Below are 23774 nucleotides of genomic sequence, written 5' to 3'. Positions count from 1 at the left end.
GTAGTGCCAAGGGGTATGGTGTCTGTGAGTTCAAATATAGGTGTAACTAAAAAAAACTATATACCTTGTCTTAAACCAGAAACACATGAATGCAAAAATGTGAGCTTATCTGGACTCTTAAAGGGGTAGGAAGCAGAGTGGTTTATGTTGGACAACAAAAACATACTAATACCACCTGTGGCTGCTATTACATTCTTACCTTGTATTATTCCTAGAAAAACCAAAATGCTACCCTTTGCATTTTACAGTTTTTCTTCATTAAAAAGAATGCTCTAATCTGCAAAAGTTTGTGCCACAGTGAAATTGCTAGTCCTTAAACTATCATGGGACTCCCTGTTTTTGTATTTAATATGTAACATTTAACGTGCTACAGCCTGAATGCTGATTTTTCTTTCATGTGTGCTTTATAGTGCCTATCAGCTCAGGCTGCATTGCAATTTGTATGAATTTCCATACTTCCTGAATGCACATGAACTAAACTGGTTGTGGGGGTATGCTGAACTAATTACTGAACCTTTATTGGTCTGAAGTGGAACTAAACTAGAATTTCAGTCATAGCTACTGGTAAATCCAAGCCAGACAGGAATATTTTAGCCTGAGATTCCAAGTCCCAAGTCAAAGGCCTATTTTTGAAGCCGATATAAATCTATGGTGTGCAAGTGGATGCATACTTTCCTTGCTTTTTCTTCATTTCCATTTTGTGAAGCTTTAAATCATCTTTTAAAATGTCAGTTCTGAAACCAAAGACTGTTTGGACTTCATATTACTTTAGACCAGGGGTGCCCAAGCCCTGGGCCAAGGCGCCTTGTAGCCCTTGGGGACCCCCAATCTGGCCCGCAGGGAGCCCCCAGTCTCCAATGAGCCTCTGGCCCTCCAGAGACTTACTGGAGTCCACACTGGCCCAAAGTGACTACTCTCAGCACAAGGGCCAACTGTTTGACCTCACACGAGCTGCAGGCCGAGGACTCCCTCCATTGCTTGCTGTTTCACATATGTAAAGTTCCATCTAATATATTTATGTAAATTTATTCAAATTTTAAATGTAAATTAATTCTTTTTTCCCTGAGCCCCTTACACAGAGAGATGTGGCTCTCCTGCCAAATAATTTGGACACCCCCTGCTCTAGACCTCCATGCAAAAGATGCCATTTTCATTGACAAAAATACAGCCATAATAAATCTTACAGAGGAACTTCTATTCTACACAAGGCTTTAAACCAGGAAAGAAACAGACTGCCAATTCTTACAAAAGGTAATTTAATCATTTTACATTATCAAAGAACATGTAACAAAAATACCATTTATTATTGATTCCAAACATAAGCCAAACAAGTTATACTGAATTATTTCAAACCCTTCAAAAGAACACAAGAACAATTGACTACAGAGATACAATTCTTTTGTAAGTTGTGTTTAACCTTTTATGTGCATGGATCTAGTGCAAAATACATTTGAAAACTACAGTGATGTTACATGGTACAGAAATAAACTCTCATGTCAAAGGCCCTTGATATTTTAAATCCATAGTCACTAAGGTATATCTCCTAGTACAGTGGTTTTTAAACTTCTTGACAGTTTTACTCCCAGAGTAAGTCTTTGCAGGGAAGGAAGTGAGGGCAGTGATGTGATCCTCAGGATTGTGTCACTAACAGGAGTGGAAGTGGGATGCTTTTACTTACAGATGGCTACAGGACATTGCAGTAGGTGTGGGAAGCCCCGGGGAGGCCTCTGCAGGGCTCCCCAATGTTTAGAATGTTGATAAAAGCAGGTGCAAAGCACTTCCTCTGTGTTTGCAACAAGGAAGTGCTTTGCACCTCTAAACAGGGATTCCTGTGGAGAGCTGCACAGGGCTCCCCGCAGTCCCTGCAACATCATGCTGTCACCTGTAAGTAAAAGCAACCCCTTCCACCCATTAGTGAATAGGCTGGGATAGCATCACAGCCCTTGCCTCCTCCCCTGCCCCTTAAAGGGACAGGGGACCCTTTACACAAAGTGGTGGGTCATGACCCACCAGTTTGAGAACCACTGTCCTAGTAGATCCCTTGGTATTTAAAAGATAGTTCTGTTGTGACCAAGATAAAGGTACTCAAGTTTCCAGGTTAATTTTTTCTTTTACAGAAAAATGCACAATTCACAACTGCAAGCTTTACAGCCTAATCTGACTTTATCCTTTTAGCTTGTTTCAACAAGATTCAAGGCTATTTCAGGCATTAACAATTTAGATTGTCATCCCCAACCCTCCTTTGCAAGCACAAAGAATCTGAAGTTGTTGTTTTGACTGTACCTCCTTGCAGTACTTCTGATTGCTGCGGACGTGCAGCATATCCTGAACATATTGCTACATTTCTGAGGTAGTGACACAGCTATCAATTATGTGGGTCACTTATCTTGAAACCAGAAGATACTACATCACAAACTGCTTTAACAGTCACTCCCTCTTACCACAGAGAACTATAATTAACTATCCTCACAGAACTAATTATCTCCAATTTCCAACACCCTACAATTCCGAGATTTACTGGGGCAGGGAAAAGAAGGGGCCATGAGAGTTAAGCTGCTATTAAATACATATGTGCAACATAGACATACCCACATGAACTGGGGATCTCAATTGTTCAACATTTCTTTTTGATTTTAGCTTTAGATTTTCAGCTTTAAAATTTGCATAAGACAGCCAAGAGTGAGGCAAGTTCAGGGGTTGGGAACTGTCCAAACTTCATCTTTTCCTTACAGAATTTCTATGCCTAATAGCCTCACCACTTACTGGTTATAACATGATTGATGGCAATACATGCAATGCACCTGGGGCCCAATCCTATGCAACTTTCCAGCCCAGATACAGCTGTGCCAACAGGCCATGTACTGCATCCTGTGGTGAGATGGCAGTCACAGAGACCTCCTCAAGGTAACGGAATGTTTGTTCTCTTACCTGGGGACTGCATCATGACTGCATCAGCACTGGAAAGTTGCATAGGATTTGGTCCCCAAGGAAATACAACCTAGTTTCAGCCCTAAGATAAGCCACAATTGTATTAAAAGCAAAAGCCAATGCAAGTAGGTCATTCAGCTTAATTGTCTTCACAGTGGATCCACATAGGGAGGGGCTAAACAGAAACATACCATGTAATGAGAGCCCTTTTCCATGTTGGATTCAACAATTCACAGTTGAGTAGACTTGGCTCATTTCTACTTTTTTCACAAAAAATAGAGGTTCCTACAAGTCTGGTAGCATGTTCCCAGGTTAAGTCCTAATACAACATACATTTTAAGCAACCGAATCATTTTATTGAATCAATTCAATATAAAAATTCAATTTTATTATTGAAAACTTGATTCAATTTTTATTGAATCAACTGGATCATCAAACCTTTTGTCCTTTTAATAAGGACAGAAAGATATCAAAAGTTGTAGGAAATTCATAATCCTATACAGGTTTACTCAGAAGTATGTCCCAGTGTGTTCAATAGGGATTACTCCCTAGTAAGCATACAGTATTTAGGATTGCAGCCCAAGTCCATGTATGTAGCTTGAACCGATATATTCTTGCAGAATGAAAATCCTTAGCTCTGATGGTTGTAAAGATATTAGACAGCACAACTAAGATGATTTGTCAATTGGTAGCAGGCTTGAAACCCAAACAGAATGCACCAAAAAGAGACAACTGTTATCCATTCTCTTGACTGCTCATCTGAACAGAATCTCAGAATTTAATCAATAAGCTACTTATGTTTGACATATCCATCCACAGGGGTAGATTTGTCAAATACTAAACAGCAGTTAATACATTCACTTGAAATGGGAAAATTCAAGTACAGCCAGGCGACAAGATTATATTAAATAACTGAAAGGTTAACACAAAAGAATAAGTTCACTAGCAGCCTTTGTTCTTGGATTTTCTCGAACCTTCAGTTTTCAAAAAACAGACAAAAAGTAGTACAGCTAAGTTCACATACTTTCAGTTTATCAAACAAATATTTGAAATTGGAAATCTTCACACAGTTCATTGTTTCTGAACATGGCTCAGCAAAGTTGGGTTCTCTTGAAGTTCAAATCCAGATGAGAAATGAACAAGTAATTATTTCCACAGATTTCCTTCTGCATCATACATTCTCTAGGGAGGTGGGTGCATCTTCAATTATGACAATTGGCCACAATCAGTAATGATTATCTTCTTTGAAGGTTTTCCGCTCTTGGAGCCAAAGCTCTCAATTTTTTTCACAACATCCATTCCTTCCTTCACATGGCCAAACACAACATGCTTTCCATCCAGCCTGCAATACAAACAAAACATGTATGAAGTAGCATTATAGAAAATTGAAAATCTAGTTTTGCACTTGCAGTAGGAAGTGAAGGATATAGGAAAATGATTCACCTTGAAGACAGGACAGTTTCCTCCTTATTGGGACAAAAAAAGCTGTTCTACAATTGTACGATTGTACGATTGGTTCCATAAGAGAACAGCTCAATTCAGACTTCACACTAAAACCATGGTTATAGAAATTTAACTATGTCATTTCAGACAGCATGTCTATACAACCAGCAAGCCAGAATCAGAAACCAGAATTTAAGATAGGCTTGCACAATGGGTCAGAATGATATCTGAATTGATAAAATATAGCTACAGCCATTATGCCTCTGGGGGCCCCTGTACTTACATATTGGAGTACTGAGCAGAGAAATTATTCTAAGCATGACCTGCCTTTAAAGTTCAAAATATGGTTTGTACAATATCTGAAGTGAGTCAGTATATAAGATTTTGTCGATCAAGATTTTGGCATGAAGATACTATAGGTTTTAAACTTGTCAAGAACTGGAACCCGTAACACGGGTTCAAAAGCCCATGCTCCTATTAACAAAATCCAGCAAAAGACTATTTCTCTTCCACCTTTACTTGTCCTGCCAGGTGACTGACAAACATGCGCTGCTACTGCGTCATTTTTCCCCTTCTTTCCTTTCAGGCCATTGGGAAGGACAGGCAGAATGATATGGACAAACTTTCAACCTACCAAACCTTATTTCACTCCTTGGAAAATTTTATACAAGCCCTACCACTCCATAAGAACAACCAGGCTAGATCACACCAATTCTAATCCAGCATTCCATTTCCAGAACTTGTCGATACCTAGAAAGCTCACAAGCAGCAGGGAAAAATGGCAGAGTACCCAATATTGAGGAACACTGCTCCTGAACAGGCTGGTTCATTTAGCCATCATGGTTAAAATGTCATTGACAGATCTATCCTCCATGTTCGCTTTTGGGTACAGTACTATAAGAGTTGCTTTCATTCCAATAATGGATTCCCACCTCCCTAACACACTGTAGGAGGTGATTCATATCATTTGCCTATTGAACCCAATGTTAACAAAGCTTTTTAGAACTACCTGATGTAACCTTAACTTTCAGGAGGGTACAGAGAAAATTTTTTTCCTGAAAATACTGCTCTAGGCAGAGGTAACACAATGCTTTCCTAAAGTTTAAATCTGAAAACAGTAGCTGAGACAGCACAGACTTTTTAACAAGACAGATGAACCCTAGAAAGTGAGTTAAGGAAGTTGACTGTAAGGGGAAGATGGATAAAAAGACGCTCCACCTCAGCAGAATATTCATATGTTAAGACGTTAAAGACTAGCTGCAGGCAAAGATCTGATCTAAAGTTCCTAAGTATTTGACTAAGCCCTTAAATGAGCAGACCAAATACAAGACCCATCATGTGCTGGAAGACATTTGGTCTCAACATTAAACAGTCAAGTGTCAAAATGAGACATGTGCCAAGCATCAGTATGCAATTCTTTTCCTAGTTATGGGATGGGTTTGTCCACATCATGCTAGCCCTCCAGCAGTCTGCTGATTGCACAACGTGTTGATTCACCAGACAGAGCTCTCAAGATGCAGGTTTTGAACACTTAAACATAGTGCATGTCATACAAATGCAGCCAATTTTTCTCCTTTTATGTGGAGAGAACAGCATCTTATCCTTGTCTGAGTAAGATTAAGCAACAATATTGAGGCTTGTGAATAGTGTAGCCTTGCTTGCCTTTCCTGCCCACTAAGGTATTGTTCTATAATATACTGGCTTCCCCTCAGTATTGGGTCTTGTTATAATCCCCCCCCCCGCCCCAAAGCCTCCTTATGCCTGCAGAGGGAAAACCAAGAACAAAATGTTATCTGAAATGCTCCCATTCTATCCTTCTCTCACTGTTTATAGCCTTCTAGCATTTGCTTTTTTCCCCAGAACTGCAGCTTCTATACCTCTCCCTTCCTGACAAGATGATCCTAGCCAAATAAGGATCATGTTGATGTCCTACAGGCAAGTCTCACTGGCTGCATGGTAAGCATCACAAGGCAAATTGAAAGTGAAGACTTCAATTTGCCTTCATTCTAACTGGGTAACCATGTGAAACTACCACCCAAAAAACCCATAGCTGAAACAGGAGTGCTTTTCACCAAGGGTATAAGGGTTCAGAAATTCTATGTCAAAGAGATCTTAATCCTGTTTTATTCAATGTACTATGAGAGCTGGAACCAACAGGATGCATTCTAGAGGAAGAGCACTGCTACCTTCTAGAACAGAGGTGTCAAACTTAAGACCTGCAGGCTGAATTCGGCTCCCCGGAAGCAATTTATCCAGCTCCCATTATAACTGGGCTCTCTCATACCTTGAAAATATGAACAAGATTTGCACATTTTCTCTTCTTGTCAATTGCAGCTAATGACTTTTTATGTGAGAACTGCTTATTTCTGACCATTATCTGCTTAACGATGTCACTTTCTGCTTAATGATGTCACTTCTGGCCCTCAGCAGGTACCATGAAAGCTAGCTTCAGTTCTCTGTATGAAAGGAGTTTGACATTCCTCTTCTAGAAGAAACAGAAGAGCCAGAGCTAGCGCAATAGCTCAAGTTACAAAACGTGTATGGAATACATTGAGGTCATTTTTGCGACCTGCATAGTTTTATTTCCTTCTCCTTTGCTCCCAACAAGGAACACAACCTGGACAATTTATCATGTGTTAAGAAAGCCTCATTACAAAGAACCTTATGTATGTTGGTCCCAGAATGCTTACCAATCAGTTTTGGCTGTGCAGATGAAAAACTGAGATCCGTTGGTATTAGATCCAGCATTGGCCATTGAGAGAACACCTGCAACAGTAAGAAGACAGCAATTTATCTCTACCATACAAAAGCAAGCACTAATTCAAGAAGTTTTGGATGGCGCAAACTTTCTGCTTTTTAATCTCTATTTAGAATGGGGGAAGTAGCAATCATTAAGATATCCTATTCCACACAAGTGCTAAATGTTCTAATACTGCAGCTGGAACAATTTTGCATTAGCTCATATCTATTAGAAACTTCTACAGGAAAGACCAATTTGTTCTATCCCCCAAGTTCTACTTGGCAAGAGACACCATCACCACCCTACATACCCTGGAAAAAATTTAGAGGGCCATGTTGAATTGCATAAAAAAAACAAAGTTACGCAACTTAAACCCAATTTAACCTCAAAAACGTTTGGAGAGGATAAATCCAAAGACAAAAGGAGTACAGTATATTGTTCTGGACAGTTTTTCCACATGTCACCTTTCCCCTTCATTAATGCGTAAGGGGAGACTCAGAGTTTTTGTTTCCATGAGACGAGTACAGTTATTCCACCCAACTAATACAAAACTGTTTCAAAATGACCAGATTTCAAATCTTTTAAATTATACTTATTTAATGCTCAGATCAGAAGTCTGTCATGGAATACATGAAATACCAATGCAAACACATGCTATTTCTGAATAATCTTCTAGAACCTTTTCTAAGCAATTTCACTCAGTTCAATAGAGATATATTGAAGTTGGCTCAAAATTTAATGCAAACAGCCATTTGCTTGGTTTCTAGCAACAGGAAGCAATCTCTCTCACTCCTGAGAACCAGCCGTTTTAAGAATTAGTAGATTATGCACCATACTGAAAAAGAATGCAGTATGATCTTCCTAACCTAAAGAGCAGCAGTCTTTTTAAACACTAGCCTATTCCCATGTGTCAGACTGCTGTTCAAGACATGGGAGCAAGACTAGGAAAATAAGTAGACATCAGTGCCAGCCTCCGAATCAGCAATATGTTCATTCTCAGGAATTGGCCTTCTAATCTGTAAATTTATGTATGCTCAATACCAGTTGATTTTCAAACTTATTCAAAATGAGACCTTCCCTACCTCTGATGTTTTAATAAATGCCATATGGTCAAAAACAAGAGCAGCAGAAAGAGATATGTGCCTACCTGGTCCAACATGTTTAAGGATGAAATTTTCATCAGGAAATCGACTGCCATATATAGATTTGCCTCCTGTGCCATTGTGATTAGTAAAGTCTCCACCCTAGAAGAAATACAATGAGCCATCAGGTAACAAACGTTTTTGTTTAAAACCCTTATTTTTCACACAAACTAAGTGCAAGAATTTACTAGTAAGGAGGATGAGTGATGGACCAATGGTTTCAAACTCAGCTAAATCATAAACTTGCTAGATAGTCTTAAACAAGTCACTATTCTGTCTCTCATTTGGAATATGAGGAAAAAATAATAGTTCCCTACATCGCAGGACTCCTGCAAGGCTACTAAGATAATGTCTGTGAAGCACTGAGTAGTTTGGGAAAGTACAAAAAAAAACCAAACTACCAGTGTGGCATAGCAAATATAGTCTTGACTTAGACAGGATATAAACCCCCAATCAGGCATGACATTTGTGTGGACTTGGACACCACGATTAAACGGCAAAAATGTGCATGTGACACTATCAACTATGAAAAGCATACGGGTGCTGAAATGGTTGGTCTTTCCTGCAATTAGTTCAGAAGCAGGAATCCTTCCCCTATTGCTGCTGTGTTTTACTGCAAGGAAACTCAGACATTTGCTTTTCAATGGTAACTACCCTGACACAAAAAACCATATGACTCCAATGTCCCTCAGAACTTTCTAGCAAAAATCCTGGACAGATGAGGAATTCCAAAAATATACATGGCTAATAAATATGTTTTTATTTCTGCTATTAAAGTGTGGTCAATATTTATCACACAATTAACATTTTGTCTACCTCACTGGCAATTATTTAAAAATGCCTAAAACTGATGGTAATTTCTTTGTGTAGTCTGCCAGACTCTCCAGTGAGTTACAGTCTTACTAATCATCTTAGGAAAAGAAAACAGACAGGAAACCTGTTATGCAAGTATTACTCTGCTCTTATTTCAAATTTGAATATTCACTTGGGGTTTAACTAAAAAGCTGCATCATCTATGTGACATGTCAACATTCTTTGTTTACTTCTCTGTAATGCTTAGTTAACTATAGCATGTGACATGTCATCATAACATGCGTTTCTTCTGCCCCACAATACTGGCTGCTGGTGGGGGTGAGATCACTTACAGCATGATATCACACAAGGAGTTTCATTACACAAGACAAGGAGGAGAACTAGATGTGAGAAGGCTAAGTTTTGTTAGTAGCCCCAGGTTCTTTGTAATATTTAAGAAGAATCTGGTATCACTAGTGTTATCATTGGTGGTTTTATTCAGATTACAGACAATTTGAAAACTACCCCAGTCTGAAAAACCTTCATGGGAAAGAGTACAGGTCGGCCTGCATTAAGTGCAAATTCGGAACCCACAGATTCCTTTATTCGCAGGTCCCTCTAAACCCACGGGTGGGCAGACCTGAACCCTCTAGAGTTGAGGGGAGCTGAGCTCCAGTTGGGTCCAAAGGGTCTTCTGAGGCCAGCAGGGGCAGCACATGACTACCTGCTGCCTCTGCGGACCTCAGAATAACTGTTTTGGCCAAACAAATTCTACTTCCAGTTTCCCTCGGGAAACAGGAAGTGACATTTTTATGCCTTATAAGGCATAAACCCCACGGACTGCCTCTGCAAGCCTCAGAAGACCCTCCAGACCCAACAGGAGGACGGGGGCCCTGAAAACAGTGAATGTGAATACCTGCGGTTTTCCTTATCCGTGGGAGTTTCAAGAATGAATACAGATCCACTGTATATCAAAAGTAGTCTGTTACAAGAGAGCAGGTAAGTCTAGGTGGTTGTTTTAATGATCATTTTACAATATTATACAGTAAAATGTTTACAAGATCTTTCAAGCGTCACATGACAATAAAAACTCTTGGCAAATCTGAAATTCTACACTGAAAAAATCATTCCTCCCCCATAGCAGATAGAAGAAGCATTATTTAGGGTACATTTTTACAGCCAATGCTTTTGGGTGCACTGCATCTCATTTCTTTAAACTGAGCTCTATTCAAATTTAGGTGGAAGTCAGTCCCACTGACTCCAATCAGTCTGATGCAACTTATCTAGCAGCCATTATGCAACAGTAAGGTGATCTGAAATTGCCATCATGTGTTGGTTGCTCGAGATTGCCCTTTATGGAAAAAGAGGACACTTTCATATGGTAAAAACATGCTAAGCAGAGGATGTGGGTTATGCCTGAGGGGACTGGAGAGTAGTAAGTTACATAATACCTTTGTTATACCTGAGCAAGCCAGGAAGCATGATCAGCCTTGGTTAAAAATCATTGAAGGGTGGTACTTCTAATTATACTAATTAGCCACATCATGTTGACCTCATGCCTTAGCTGTGGCATGACAGGTATTTTCCTACAGTTTTAGAAGATGAACATGACAGTACTCAGACAGACTTAAACAGCGCTTACTCCAAAGTCAGGGTGTAAGTTTAGAGAGCCTAACAATCACAAATATAAGAGCCACAGGGCTCTTCTGTCACAAAGTATGAATATACCGCCTTCCAACAGAGGAGAAGTGAGGCATGAGTGAACAATTATGCTGAAATTATCACTGATGTGTAGAATGGAAGTCTTTAATGGAGCATCTAATACAAAGCCTTCTGTCTCACTTCAACACGATAAATAGGAATGCAATTGTATGCCAGATCTACTCCTTCCTTTTCCCATCAACACTCATTAGTTACCAATTTTTGTGAACCTGAAATGTTGTTCTCTGCATGCATCTCTTGACCTTTATAATTTTAACAGGGTCTTTCCTCTCATATACATTTAAAGCCATTTAATTCCATGCACTGTTGAAATGCAGCTTCCATAAGAAGGCAGCCCACAGTCACCCAGTCCACAGCAAAGCAGCTGTGCAGATTAAACTGATTTAGGGCCCAATCCTATCCAATTTTGTAACTCTGGTGTGGCCATGGTGCAGTCCAGTCGTAAGGGAACACATTCCCATACCTTAAGAGGGCACCTGTGACTGCCTCTCCACCACAGGATGCAGTGCAAATCCAACTGGCACAAGTGCACCAGCACTGGAAAATTGAATAGGATTGGACCCTTATTTATTTACTAAATTTCTAGCCTGCATTATCTCCCCAAAGGACAACCAAAACGGCTCCCTCTGTAATCTTTCCTAAGATTTCCTCACTTTTGAAAATAAAATCCCACATATCTTACCAACAACAATTTGGAACGAGTCAGAATCCATATTAGAAGGAACTGTAACTCACACACACTTCAAGTCCAGCATTTCAGTGACTTGGCCGGTTTTAACAGCAAAAACTATTTGGGGGGATGGGCTTAGGTGTTTTGTAGTCAGGCTTGCAACGTTTTTCTTTGAAATAGATATCTATTCTTATCAATAGGATACATCTTAACAAGGATTACACTAAAAGAGCAAGAAAGAAAAGATACCATTGACTGCCTCCTATTAGTCAAAGCTAATTAAAATTCCACACAAACACTCAAAATCCTTCTTCCTGACTGAAGCCCATTCAGAGAGATGTACATGTTTCAACAGGGCTTTAAAAACTTCAACTTCACAAGAGCTCAGATGGTTTTATACAAAGTTTCTCAAAGCAAGCTAGGCAGCTTTAGGTATTTATTCATACTACACAGTCAACTATTTACTTGCTAAACAACGTTCAAAGAAACAACTTTATCAATATTTTTGTAGCAGCAAACTTCAAGTTTCGGGGGTGATGTGGTAAATATATAAAAATGATTTTAATTTCTATGTTTGACAGTTCACAGATTTGCCAAAAACATTAGACCAAAAAGAACTTTCATTCTCCAACTCCAGTCACACAAGCATTCACTAATGGAAGTGTTTTTCAGATGCCCCATTCATCTAATTACAAAGCAGTTATTCTAGCTACTTCTCAAGAAACTGAGTAGAAACATTTGGTTTTTATTACCTGGCACATGAAAGAAGGAATCACTCTATGGAAGGTGGATCCTTTGTATCCAAATCCCTTTTCTCCAGTGCAGAGAGCTCTAAAATTTTCTGGGTTAATTGAAAAAGAAAGGTGACTTTGTTATACACTAACAGAAAAACCACACAAAGCATTTAACATTCCAAATAGTATATAAGCAATTTTTTTAATGCATGCAACAGTGCATGTTTCAAGGCATTACCCAAAATAAGTTTCTTTCTCCTTAAATCTAAAAGAGTTATACCTAGAATAGGTATATTTGTGCATTTATCTACCAATACTTTGTGTATACACAACATAAAGCATCTGTGATCACCTCTGTGAACACCCTTTTCACTAACTTAAAAGAAAACTTTGATCTCATTCTTACTGATGACAGTACAGCCCAAGCACATGTTTATTTCATATTGCATGTGAGAGCTCACATGACTGAATGCCCATAACAGGCTGGCCTGTACAGATGGGTTGTAGCCTAATCTTCTCCCCAACAAGCTACCTTTCCATTGTCATTCAGTTTGTGCAGTAATCTATACAACTGTAGCACCTTTTCTCCCCTGAGAAGCTATTCTGTGTCAGCTGTCTCTACTCAGGAGTTGCATCCCATGCAGCATGAAGGGCTACAATCAGCAGTAAAACATGAGCACAATTCCAATGCACTTATAAAAACAACTGAGGTTCTCTGAATCCTGGAGTATACATTTTCACAATTTGTCCTGGTGTAACTTTGCCAAATGGTGCCTACATAACTCTATAGAGCACTGGTTCTTGAACTTTTCTGGCTCGCACCTGCCCTGATCCTTGTGGCCATTGGCCACGGCTCCCCATTACAACACCTCACCTCAGTTACCCCAAAATGGGGATGAAAGTGTTATAATTATACACTAGAAACAAGGCTGCCAGCACTCTGAGGCTGCAATCCTAACCACACTTACCTGAGAGTAAGCCCCATTGAACAAAATAGGACTTACTTCTGAGTAGACCTGGTTAGGATTGTGCCTTTTGTTTTACAATAGCAACCAACAGAATACCCCCTCCCAAAAGGAGGCAGGGGGAAAAAGGGGAATGGCTAAAAAGGAATGGGGATTTTTATTTTTAATTAATTTTTGGAGACAAAGCCATCAAGAGTGGCTTTTTTCTCTTTTTTGGAGGGGGAGGAAAAAGAAAGGTGAGGATCCTGGGTTAAGCTGACACAGATCCCATGCCTATGTAGGTCTACTCAGAAGTAAGCCCCATTTGAGTCAATGGGGCTTACTCCCAGGAAAGTGTGGAAAGGACTGCAGCCACACCCAGCAAGATTACAACTCACCCCAAAGTAGATGGGAGCTGTTCACACACACACACACACAGCATGCAGATGCCACCCCTGTTCCCCCAGGCAAGACTGAGGGATGCAGGCTGGGGCATTTGGACACCCCCCACTAAGAGCAGGCTGGCTCCCTCCTTTGCTGAGCTTGCTCTTCCCTCCCAGTTTGAAGCCTGTCAGGAGCATACCCTGTGCTGATGAGATGCAGCACCTCTGCACTCTTCTCCTCTCCTCCAGCCTTGACTAATCCCAGGATGCCCAGGGCAAGGGGCACACTGGGAAATGTAGTCCCTGGGACAAGGTTGCACATGGAGAGAGCTCCATGATGAGATCCACCTCTGCCGATGCCCAGCCAGCCACTTCCAACCAGCATGTTTCACAGCCCCACACTGCCCCACCCACCTCTTTCACAGCTGAAGAAAAGCAGCAAGTCAGCAGGCAGCAGGTGCAGCTGAGCAGAGCAGAGCTCTGCAGAATCAGCTGCAGCCACTTCTCTCCCCAGATGCCTCAGGACAACCCTATTGGCTAGCCACGCCTCCCTAGGGAGGCAGGACGAACAGATTGAATACTTCAGCTCTAGAGGTAATCTGTGATTACCCTTTGGCAAGTTTTCACTTGCTTCTAAACAATTTCTTGTAATCAATACTTGCTACATGGTGTAAACAACAACAGATAACAGCCACCGCTTTGGGGAGATAAAACAGGGTAGTAATTTAGTAAATAGTATAAAAAATAAATCTGGCAGTCATGACTTAGAGTTTATGTTTTTCCTTCTCCAAAAAGGAAAATTCTGCATGCATACAGGCATGTCCACTGTACATGTAGAAAACTTCTCACAGAATAATAAAATCTCATATAAATTGGGTTTCAAGTATACAACTTAAGATGCTGGACTTCAGCCAATGTGTACATAAGTATTTTCTCTTAAGGTATTTTTCTACAGACGCAAATCAGCAATAGTTAAGTGGCTGACACAGACATAATGCAGAAGAGTCCAGATTCATATGGCTGCTCTTGTCTCACCCATGCAAGATGACTTGAAACGGATTTCAAATCTAGTTTGGTCCTGAGCACAAATGCTTGAGCAAACAAGAAGTGCCTCTTTTCTGACCAATATGTGCCAGGCAGGGGGAGGGGAAATGTCCATTCTTTCCCTACATGCCATTTTAATCAGAAAGTCACCCCTCTGAAGCAGCAGTTTCCTCACATCACCACTCTGGAAATAAATGGCAGCTTTAGGGGTAATTTTCCAAATGAAGACAGTATGCAGGTAAGATGAACTTTCCCCTGCCATGTGGCCTACTTCCAACCAGGATTCCTCCCAACTTTACCATCCAACAGTTATTTTTGAGAGAAAGTAATGGTTCTAGTTGGGCACACACATATCTAGATTATCCCTTAATCTCATCATGAGTTTCTACAAAATGAGGTTTCCAAATCAATAAGAAGTATATGCTCTCCAACTAGTGTGCAGAACCTGGAAAACTGAAAGATGGCAACAACTTGCGATTCATACAAACACATCAGCAGCATTACTGACGTGAAAAGATCAAGTCTACAAAGAAATTATTTTCATTTGCTTGACATGATATTCATTGCTTGGAAAATTAACTTATGAACATAAGAACAGCCCCGCTGGATCAGGCCAAAGGCCCATTTAGTCCAGTTTCCTGTATCTCACAGTGGCCCACCAAATGCCCCAGGGAGCACACCAGATAACAAGAGACCTGCATCCTGGTGCCCTGCCTTGCATCTGGTTTTCTGACATAGCCCATTTCTAAAATCAGGAGGTTGCACATACATATCATGGCTTGTAACCCATAATGGCTTTTTCCTCCAGAAATTTGTCCAATCCCCTTTTAAAGGCATCCAGGCCAGATGCCAGCACCACATCCTGCGGCAAGGAGTTCCACAGACCAACCACACGCTGAGTAAAGAAATATTTTCCTTTGTCTGTCCTAACTCTCCCAACACTCAATTTTAGTGGATGTCTCCTGGTTCTGGTGTTATGCGAGAGTGTAAAGAGTGTCTCTCTATCCACTCTATCCTTCCTGTGCAGAACTTTGTATGTCTCAATCATGTCTCCCCTCAGGCGCCTTTTTTCTAGGCTGAAGAGGCCCAAACGCCGTAGCCTTTCCTCATAAGGAAGGTACCCCAGCCCAGTAATCATCTTTAGTTGTAACATAGTTTACCCATATTGTAACATAAAAACCTGAACAAGGACTGTGCTACAAATGAAAGATAAACAGAAGGAAGTTGTTCTCCCCTATACCATTATCTTACAACACAAGAGCCAACTGTAACCGAAGACATTTGTTTTTGCTTTTTTGAAATATTTCAATTTTGCTTCATTTTCTTGCCAAGGCCACTGAAGCAAACTTTTAAAAATCCAATTAAGTACTGGCAAAAACATCATTGTCTTACCTGCAGTCTTTGGCACAACATCAGCTTTCAGCTATTAGAAGAAAAAACAAAAGAGAGAGGACACATTATAAGTTAACATTAAATATGAGGTCACTCATCTTCATAAAAAAACACAGTGCAAAGAGGCATAAAAATTTCAAGGGAGATCTGCATAATAAAACTTGTACAAAGGTTACTGTCAAATCATAATAGGTCAGACCAGTGTTCAAACTGAGGCACGGCTCTTTAGGGAGGCACCAGGAACTCAAAGGGGAGGCGCAGGATGTCCTCTGGCAGCAATACAGTCACACCCCTGGGCAGAATACAAGCCCATCTTCTGCACTTTTTTTTTTAAAGCAGAAGAAATGGGATTTGCTCAGCTGTGAGAGTGGCTGCTGCCGCCCCACCCTCTTCTTCCTCCACTCTGAGGCTGCTGCCTTCTGTGTTCGCTGCATGTTGTTTGCAAAGCTCTCCTTGATCCTTGTCTGGTTGGTTCCCAGTTCCCAGCCTGGGATCACTTCTCATCAAAGTGAAATCTCTCTTTTCAACCCCCTCCCTCTTCCACTCCCCCCTTTCAATCTCAAAACCTTCCTGCTTTCCTCCCCCTCCATGCAGTTGCTTCCATGCAGTTGGCAAAGGGGGAGGGGAGAGACAAGCACAGACTTTACTTGGCCAGGAGCAGAAAAAGGGGACTGTTTTGAAAGTGATTCATTAATCTTGTTGTTTGAAGAGGAAAGGCTGTATTTTTAAAGTGATAAATCTTTCTATTTGAAGGGAATACTTATCAGCCATTGATGAAGTGATTGCCAGCCCAATCCTATCCACACTTTCCTGGGAGGAAGCCCCATTGACTCTAAAGGGACTTACTTCTGAGTAGGCATGTGTAGGATTGGGCTGTGCATCTCCTAGTATAGGAGACAAATCAGCTTCCTAACCAAACCCTTATCAGCTCTGATATATTTTCATGGTCTATTTTTGTTTTCCCCACCAGCTGTTGGAAAAATTAAATTAAGTTAACAAAGGGTTCAATCCTATCCAAGGAGAATGGGAGAAATGACTAGTTAGATTAGGGTCCACAGGGGTGTGTGTGTGTGTGTGTGTGTGTGTGTGTGTAATGTTGGTCAGACTGGTTGTTCACAAAGTTCATTTGATGAAATAATTCTATTGGTATGCTTACAAAATTAAAAAATTAGCCTTCCTGGACCAGACAAAAATCTACCTACTCCAGCATCCTGTCTCCAACAGTAATCATTTATAAAGCATGTATATTGCTTTGTATTAATATATTTTTAAGATCTGCATTTAATTAATGATATGATTAATATAATTAATATTAATATAGTTAATATTTCTGGCCACTTCCTGTTTATTGATGTCACTTCCAGCCCTCAGGAACATGATGGGGAGTCATGGCCAACAGCCACGGGGGGGGGGGGTCAAGGGAGCCACTGGCCAGAAAAATTTCAGTACCACTTGGTCAGCCTGTAAACTCTTAGACCCCCGCTCAGCCTTTCAGTGAGAATACTTTGGTCTAATTGAGACTACCTCTTATAAAGTAAACTATGAGGTTTCTTGTATATTTAAAAATATGAATCCTGAAATACAAAATGGACTTTAAACACAGTTTTATATCTTGCTAATTTCCCCAGGTATGACTGAAGTACTTCAGAAGTACCTATCATTAGGTGTACTGAATTCCTACACAGGTCTGAACTATCTCTCCCAATTGTACTGACTTGGCAGGTAAGATAGACCCAAGTGTCTAAGATAAAGAGTTATAAGAATCAAGGGCCATTTTTCACAGTGGGATTACTTACACTTACAGGGAACAGCAAGCCATCTTAGCTCACTAACCTGTGTACATGTATAACACTCATGCACCCCAACAGCTGTTCATCACATTCTTTTTTATTTGAGCAAGCCATAAAGATGTAGAGTATGAATATGTCCTTCTAAGTTTTAGAAGTTACGCAAGTTCAGAACATTAACCAAAAACTTTCCAAGTCCAATTCTATAGCTTATAAAAGTTTCATTTAAACTACAGCGTGTACAGAAACACCCTTTTACAAAATGAAACTGCTTACACTCCCACGATTAGCTTGTGTGCATTTAACTGCAAACATTCTTTCCTCAGTGAGGAGTGGGGATGAAATGCAGAGTCTGCTCCCAAACCAGAACCTCAAGAGAAAAGAGGGGTATGTTCTTCTTGAGGAGATCACTGACAGTGAAGCCCATCCAAAATTTCCAGAGGCTGTGGCTTCCCATTATTGACTGAAAACCTACTCAGCATCCATGCTCTTTGTGCACTGACCACATCTTCCGTAAAAAATTATTTCTGGATATTAAGACTCAAGCACTATGAGAAAGGAAGGAAGGTTAGTTCACAACAATGTCACTATTCAGAATTAGAACATGCCTTTAATTCTCCTCAAACCCCAATTCTTGCACTGAAGGGGGGAAAAGCCATTTTGTGTTTATCCATGAAACTGCCAAGCTGAACACTGCCTGAATGTGCTCTTATCCATCCCAGTTTGTTTTTCCCCCTCTCTGTCTTCTCATTACCCACTTTTTAGAATGAGAATCTCTCAGGACCCACCAGAAGTGATGTCATGACCAGAAGTTACATCATCAAGCAGGAAAATTTTTAACAATCCTAGGCTGCAATCCTAACCACACTTACCCAGGAGTAAGTTTCATTGACTATCATTGTTCAGAGAATGTACATAGTAGCCTGTTAGAAGTACAGCTCTGTAACATTTCTCCAAATGCAGTCACATACCATGGTAGCATCAAGTATAATATATTAAAAATAAAATATTGAAATGAATGGGGACCCGCATGAAATTGGCTTGTGACCTACCTAGTGGGTCCCGACCCACAGTTTGAGAAGCACTGCTTTATATAATCTCCAGCTTATCCACAGAAATTTCAGGGTGTAATATGAGCAGCCCACAGGAACACCTGGTATTTCTGTACAGAAACTAACCAAGAAGGGGAGGAACTAAGAGAAAAAGGGGTTTTGTTCGTAACACATCTACATACACAGCAGTTAGTAAATCCTCAGTTGCCTCCCAAAAGGCAGAGAAGTGTTACAAAGTGGAATTGCAGTACTTTAACCTTCACTGTAAATGGACAGTTCTCTTTGAAGAAGCTATGGCAGGAAAAGGTTATGAGCTAGCTATGCGTGTTATGAAAAGGTTAAGTTTAATCTTCTGGGCAGAGAACCAAAGTGCAGTTGTTAGAACTGTCAGGTCCAACTGTCTGTTCCTGGACAGCCTTAAGGTTCAGAAGAGAGATAGAGCAGCTGAAACTGAGGGGTTGGGCTGAGGGTTTTGTTCCAGCTGCAAAACTTTATACAGTGGTTCTCAAACTTTTTAGCACTGGGACCCAGTTTTTAGAACAGTGATTTTCAACCCTTTTCATCTAGCGGCACACTGGCAGGGCACTAAAATGGTCAAGGCACACCATTAGCTTTTTGACAACTGACAAGGCACACTATGCTATCAATGGGGGATCACATCCCCCAATGGTCCTATTGATAAATGACCCTCTCCCAAATTCCTGTGGCACACCTGGGTACCATTCACGGCACACTAGTATGCCACGGCACAGTGGTTGAAAATGGCTGTTTTAGAATGACAATCTGTTGGGACCCACCAGAAGCGATGTCATCAAGCAGAACTTTTTTTGACAATCAAAGGCTGCAATCCTATCCAGTGTTGCCCCACTGACTATCATTGTTAAAAGCATATACACACTAGCCTGTTAAAAGTACAGATCAGTAACATTTCCTCAAATGCAGTCATATTCCATAATAGCATCAAGTTTAATATATTTAAAAACATTGAAATGAATGGGGACCCATGTGAAATGGGCTTGCGACCCACCTAGTGGGTCCCAACCCACAGTTTGAGAAACACTGCTCTATGAGATTATGTTGCTCAATCAATGTTCAATATTGCTATTTCAAGGTATGTTTAGGGTTTCCACACTATAACTATTGTTTCATGAGACTTATTTTAACTCTCAGTAAATTTTTTTACTGTTCAGCTTGTGTCTTGTCAGTTCCAGTGGGTTAACCCTCAGGGATCTCAACCTTTGTGACAGAGTACTAGGGGCAAGGACTCTGCCAACAAATCCATTGAATCAATTAAGAATAAACTTAACCCTCATTGCTTTCTGACCTTATCCTTCAAGTACCTTCATTTGCAGAGACTATATAAGAATGTAACTTTCCCCAAAGACAATGCTATATGAATGATTTGGCTAGTGTTTAGGATAATCTCCCAAGACAACACATGGAAATTGAAAGGATAACTAATTCTGATACCATACAACTAGAGACTTATGAGACTACTAGAGTTATTCCACAAGTGTGAGCTTTTCAGACATGCAACTGGGTTACACATGCCCACTTTTGCCTACACCTATTAGGCAAGTACATTTAGGGGCAGAAACATCCTGAAAAACAGATACCAGCTCCTAAAAGCTCCCCTTCCTAACTAATCAACTTACTTGAAAACAGCCCTTACTTCCTAGAGTATATTTCAAGGGCATCTTCCACAACCATTTTATCCAACATAGCATCCTATACAAAACTGGACCTTAGAACTAGATACAAGTCAATCTATCATGTTATTTTCCTATTTTTTTCTTCTCCCTTTCACAGTGGTATCACAGAGTTTTCCACACACTCTTACTCAGTTTCTTTCACTTGCATCGGTCAATCTGCATAGTTAAGACTATCAGGACATTTTCCAAATTCTGCACTCAGAGATGCTCCACACAAGACAAGAGAGGCATTCATAGATGCCTATTTTGCATTCCCATGGCAAAGAGTATGAAGAAGAGACTGACATCTGCTGACCTGCTGTAAAAACAACAATTCTCACCCAACTGCATCCACTGAGTACACTAAGCTCATGCCCACAGATATGCATTTCCCCTAGAAACATTATGATGTTCACTCTAGAAATATACAGCTGCAGGTACACAAACCATTACGGTGTAGTAAACACAGCACTGGACTCAGACCCAGGAGACTAGTGTTCAAATCCCTACTCAGCCACAATATTCACCGATAGTGGACCAGTTGCTATCTCTCAGTCTTATCTAACTTATTTGTGAGGATAAAGCAGAAAGGATCCATGTTACATCAAAAAAACTTGATAAAGATCCATTTGAGCAAAAAAAAAATCAACATTAAGGAACTGTAGCGATGACACAGGTATTTAAAGAAGAAGTCACATCAGGACAACTCCAAGAAATGCACAAGAGAGCCAAGCAACACTCAAGAAATTTCATCTAGTCTGTCAATGAATAAACTTCTTTAACTGTCACACTCTCTAAATTATTTCAAATTACGGTTATTTAACAAAGAACACCAATTATTTTCAGAAAATCAAGACAAGCTTTCCAGGAAATTAACCTAATTCTAAATAAAAGTTATAATTTTCATTATGAAAAGGAACATGTAGAAGGTTTTCTGTAGCTGCCCAATATTATGCAGTTTCCTCCCTTCCTCTCCCTAGGGAAGTTCCCTGTTTCTGCCACCATGAAACAGTGTCAAACTTTCTTGATTGTGAAAGTTTTGCTGAGCCAGCACTAGAGCATTTAGCCTTTATCTTGGAATGTGGCAACCTATTTTAGTTTCTCAATTTGCAGCAGGCATACTGAATTGAATGGGATAAAATCCAAATATGAGTGGAACTGCTATATTGATTAGCTAAGTGGGGGAGGGTGACATAATCCAGCTCTTGTTACTCAATATCTCTTAAAAGTTACAAAGCAGTGGCAAACATTCTTTTACTTTGATGTTAACAGAAAGCTACTGAACTTACCCCAAGTAAGCTTGCTGAGGGCAATAACCCAAGCACTCACAAGTGCCACTACAAAGCTCCTTTGTTGCAGGGATACAAATTCAAGGTCATGTCCTTTGATTCCAACAAGTTACTAGTCTAATTCAACCACTAACAAGGATCGAGACTACTTCTCACCTAAACAGCCATTGGAAAAGGGGATAAATGTCACTTGTCACTTTTTAAACCACCTTCCTCATGTATAAGAGTAGACCAGTGTTCAACCTTGGGGTCAGAACACAATGGGGTCACAAAGCCTTAGTTGTGGGGTCATGGCAACTTACAGGAATGAAAAAGGTTGGGGACCACTGGACTATAGCACCACTAGGTAAAGGGGGATACATCTCATGTACCACAATAGATAACAGGAGATATCTGGTATCTGAGGACACCTTGCATCCCAGTACTGCTCAGGTTCTTAGCAATCGTGCTAAAGCAGCTTCCATTAGTTCCAAGCTCTACAGTAACTTTTCCTGCTCTCTCCAATAAGAATATCTGTTTACAGTGAACAGTGCTGGGAGGGCATAAAGGGGGAGGGGAGTGGGCAGACAGAGTACTAGGAGGGGAGGCAGGGATCAATGGTGGTTGCATACTTGGTGACATGGCACAAAAAAGATTGAAGACCACTGCAGTAGACCAGATGTTCCTGGGGTTGTTGAGTTACTTTCCCACTCCCTCCCACCACCATACCTGGCAGGATGTCCTGTGCTTGTAACCTGTTGCTGTTACATGGAGGGGGGAGGGGAAAGAAGAGAAGGATGCAACACAAGCCAACCTTGCCCAGGCACTTAGCCAGCGTTTCTCAGTGTTTGCTGTACCACTTGACATGGTCCACCTCTTCAACGTACCACCGGAAGTAACTGGCCAGGATATCATCACCAGTTCCTTCGGTTGGGAGACCAGATGTGATGCAAAAAACACCAGTAAGAGGCTGGAGGGTTTTTTCAAGCACGCTTTGGAGTTCTGCCTGCTGAATGGAGCCTCCAACCGCTTCTTGTTCCGGGTCTCACTGCCAGGCGGCAGGAGTCCCACGAGGACCACCAGGCACCACCTCAAGCAGCACAGCAGTCCACACAGCCGGACCAGCTCCCAAGCTCCGGGACGCCCAAGCCAGGCAGGCGCCCGCGTGGCGAGAGGCCCCGTCGCAAGGGCACCTCGGGCACTGGGGAGGGACGCCCCCTCTGCCCGGGGGGAAGCAAGGCGTACCTCCAGCACGACCCGGCCCAGGGGCTGATTGTCCGCGCCCACGTCCAGGTACACCACGGGGTTGTCCTCCTCGTCGTCCCGCCTCTGGCCGCTCTGGCTGCTGCAGGCTCGGCGCTCCCAGGAGAGCGGCGGCGGCAGCACCAGCTCCCCCGCGCAGGCGGCGGCGGCGGGCCGGCACTGCTGGGGCTGCGAGAGGAGCAGCAGCAGCGAGCGGCGCGCCGAGGAGGTCAGCGCCAACATTCCGGGCGGCGAGCAGAGCAGAGCAGAGCCGCGTTCCAAGGTTCGGAGGGAGAACTCCAGTGGGCTCCGCTGGGACACACACACGCGCCGGCCTCCAACTGCACAGCCGCCTCCGAGCTCCCCTTTTAAGAGCTCCCTGCTTGCAATGCCCCTGCAGGCGGCAGAGGGCAGCAGGCCGCGTGCGGGTGACGTCAGGGCGGCAGCGAGTCCTCTGTGCCTCCAGCTACGCAGCCAGCCCAGCCTAGGCATGTCTAGTCACTCTTCAGCAGGGACGGGTGGGGGGGCAGGTGATCAGGTGAGGCAGAGCCTCCCCACTGGAGTCACTCTTCAGCAGGGACGTGTGGTGGGTGGGGGGGCAGGTGATCAGGTGAGGCAGAGCCTCCCCACTGGAGTCCCTCTTCAGCAGGACGTGTGGTGGGTGGGGGGGGGCAGGTGATCAGGTGAGGCAGAGCCTCCCCACTGGAGTCACTCTTCAGCAAGATGTGTGGTGGGTGGGGGGGGGCAGGTGATCAGGTGAGGCAGAGCCTCCCCACTGGAGTCACTCTTCAGTAGAGATG

General features: G+C 41.8%; 1 protein-coding gene across 1 annotated transcript; it reads right to left on the bottom strand.

Annotated features, from left to right (window-relative positions):
* Nucleotides 1–1277: 1277 nt before the first annotated feature.
* On the bottom strand, nucleotides 1278–23332 carry PPIF (peptidylprolyl isomerase F). Its single transcript, XM_066620664.1, has 6 exons — nucleotides 22978–23332; nucleotides 15935–15965; nucleotides 12190–12278; nucleotides 8259–8355; nucleotides 7062–7137; nucleotides 1278–4270 (listed from the first exon to the last, which is right to left on the bottom strand). Exons 1-6 carry the CDS (start codon nucleotides 23215–23217, stop codon nucleotides 4135–4137), a joined length of 669 nt encoding a protein of 222 aa, XP_066476761.1. The 5' UTR covers nucleotides 23218–23332; the 3' UTR covers nucleotides 1278–4134.
* Nucleotides 23333–23774: the final 442 nt, after the last annotated feature.

Source organism: Tiliqua scincoides, chromosome 3, assembly GCF_035046505.1.
Source record: "Tiliqua scincoides isolate rTilSci1 chromosome 3, rTilSci1.hap2, whole genome shotgun sequence".
Taxonomy (NCBI): Eukaryota; Metazoa; Chordata; class Lepidosauria; order Squamata; family Scincidae; genus Tiliqua; species Tiliqua scincoides.
This window is presented reverse-complemented; position numbering and strand designations above follow the sequence as displayed.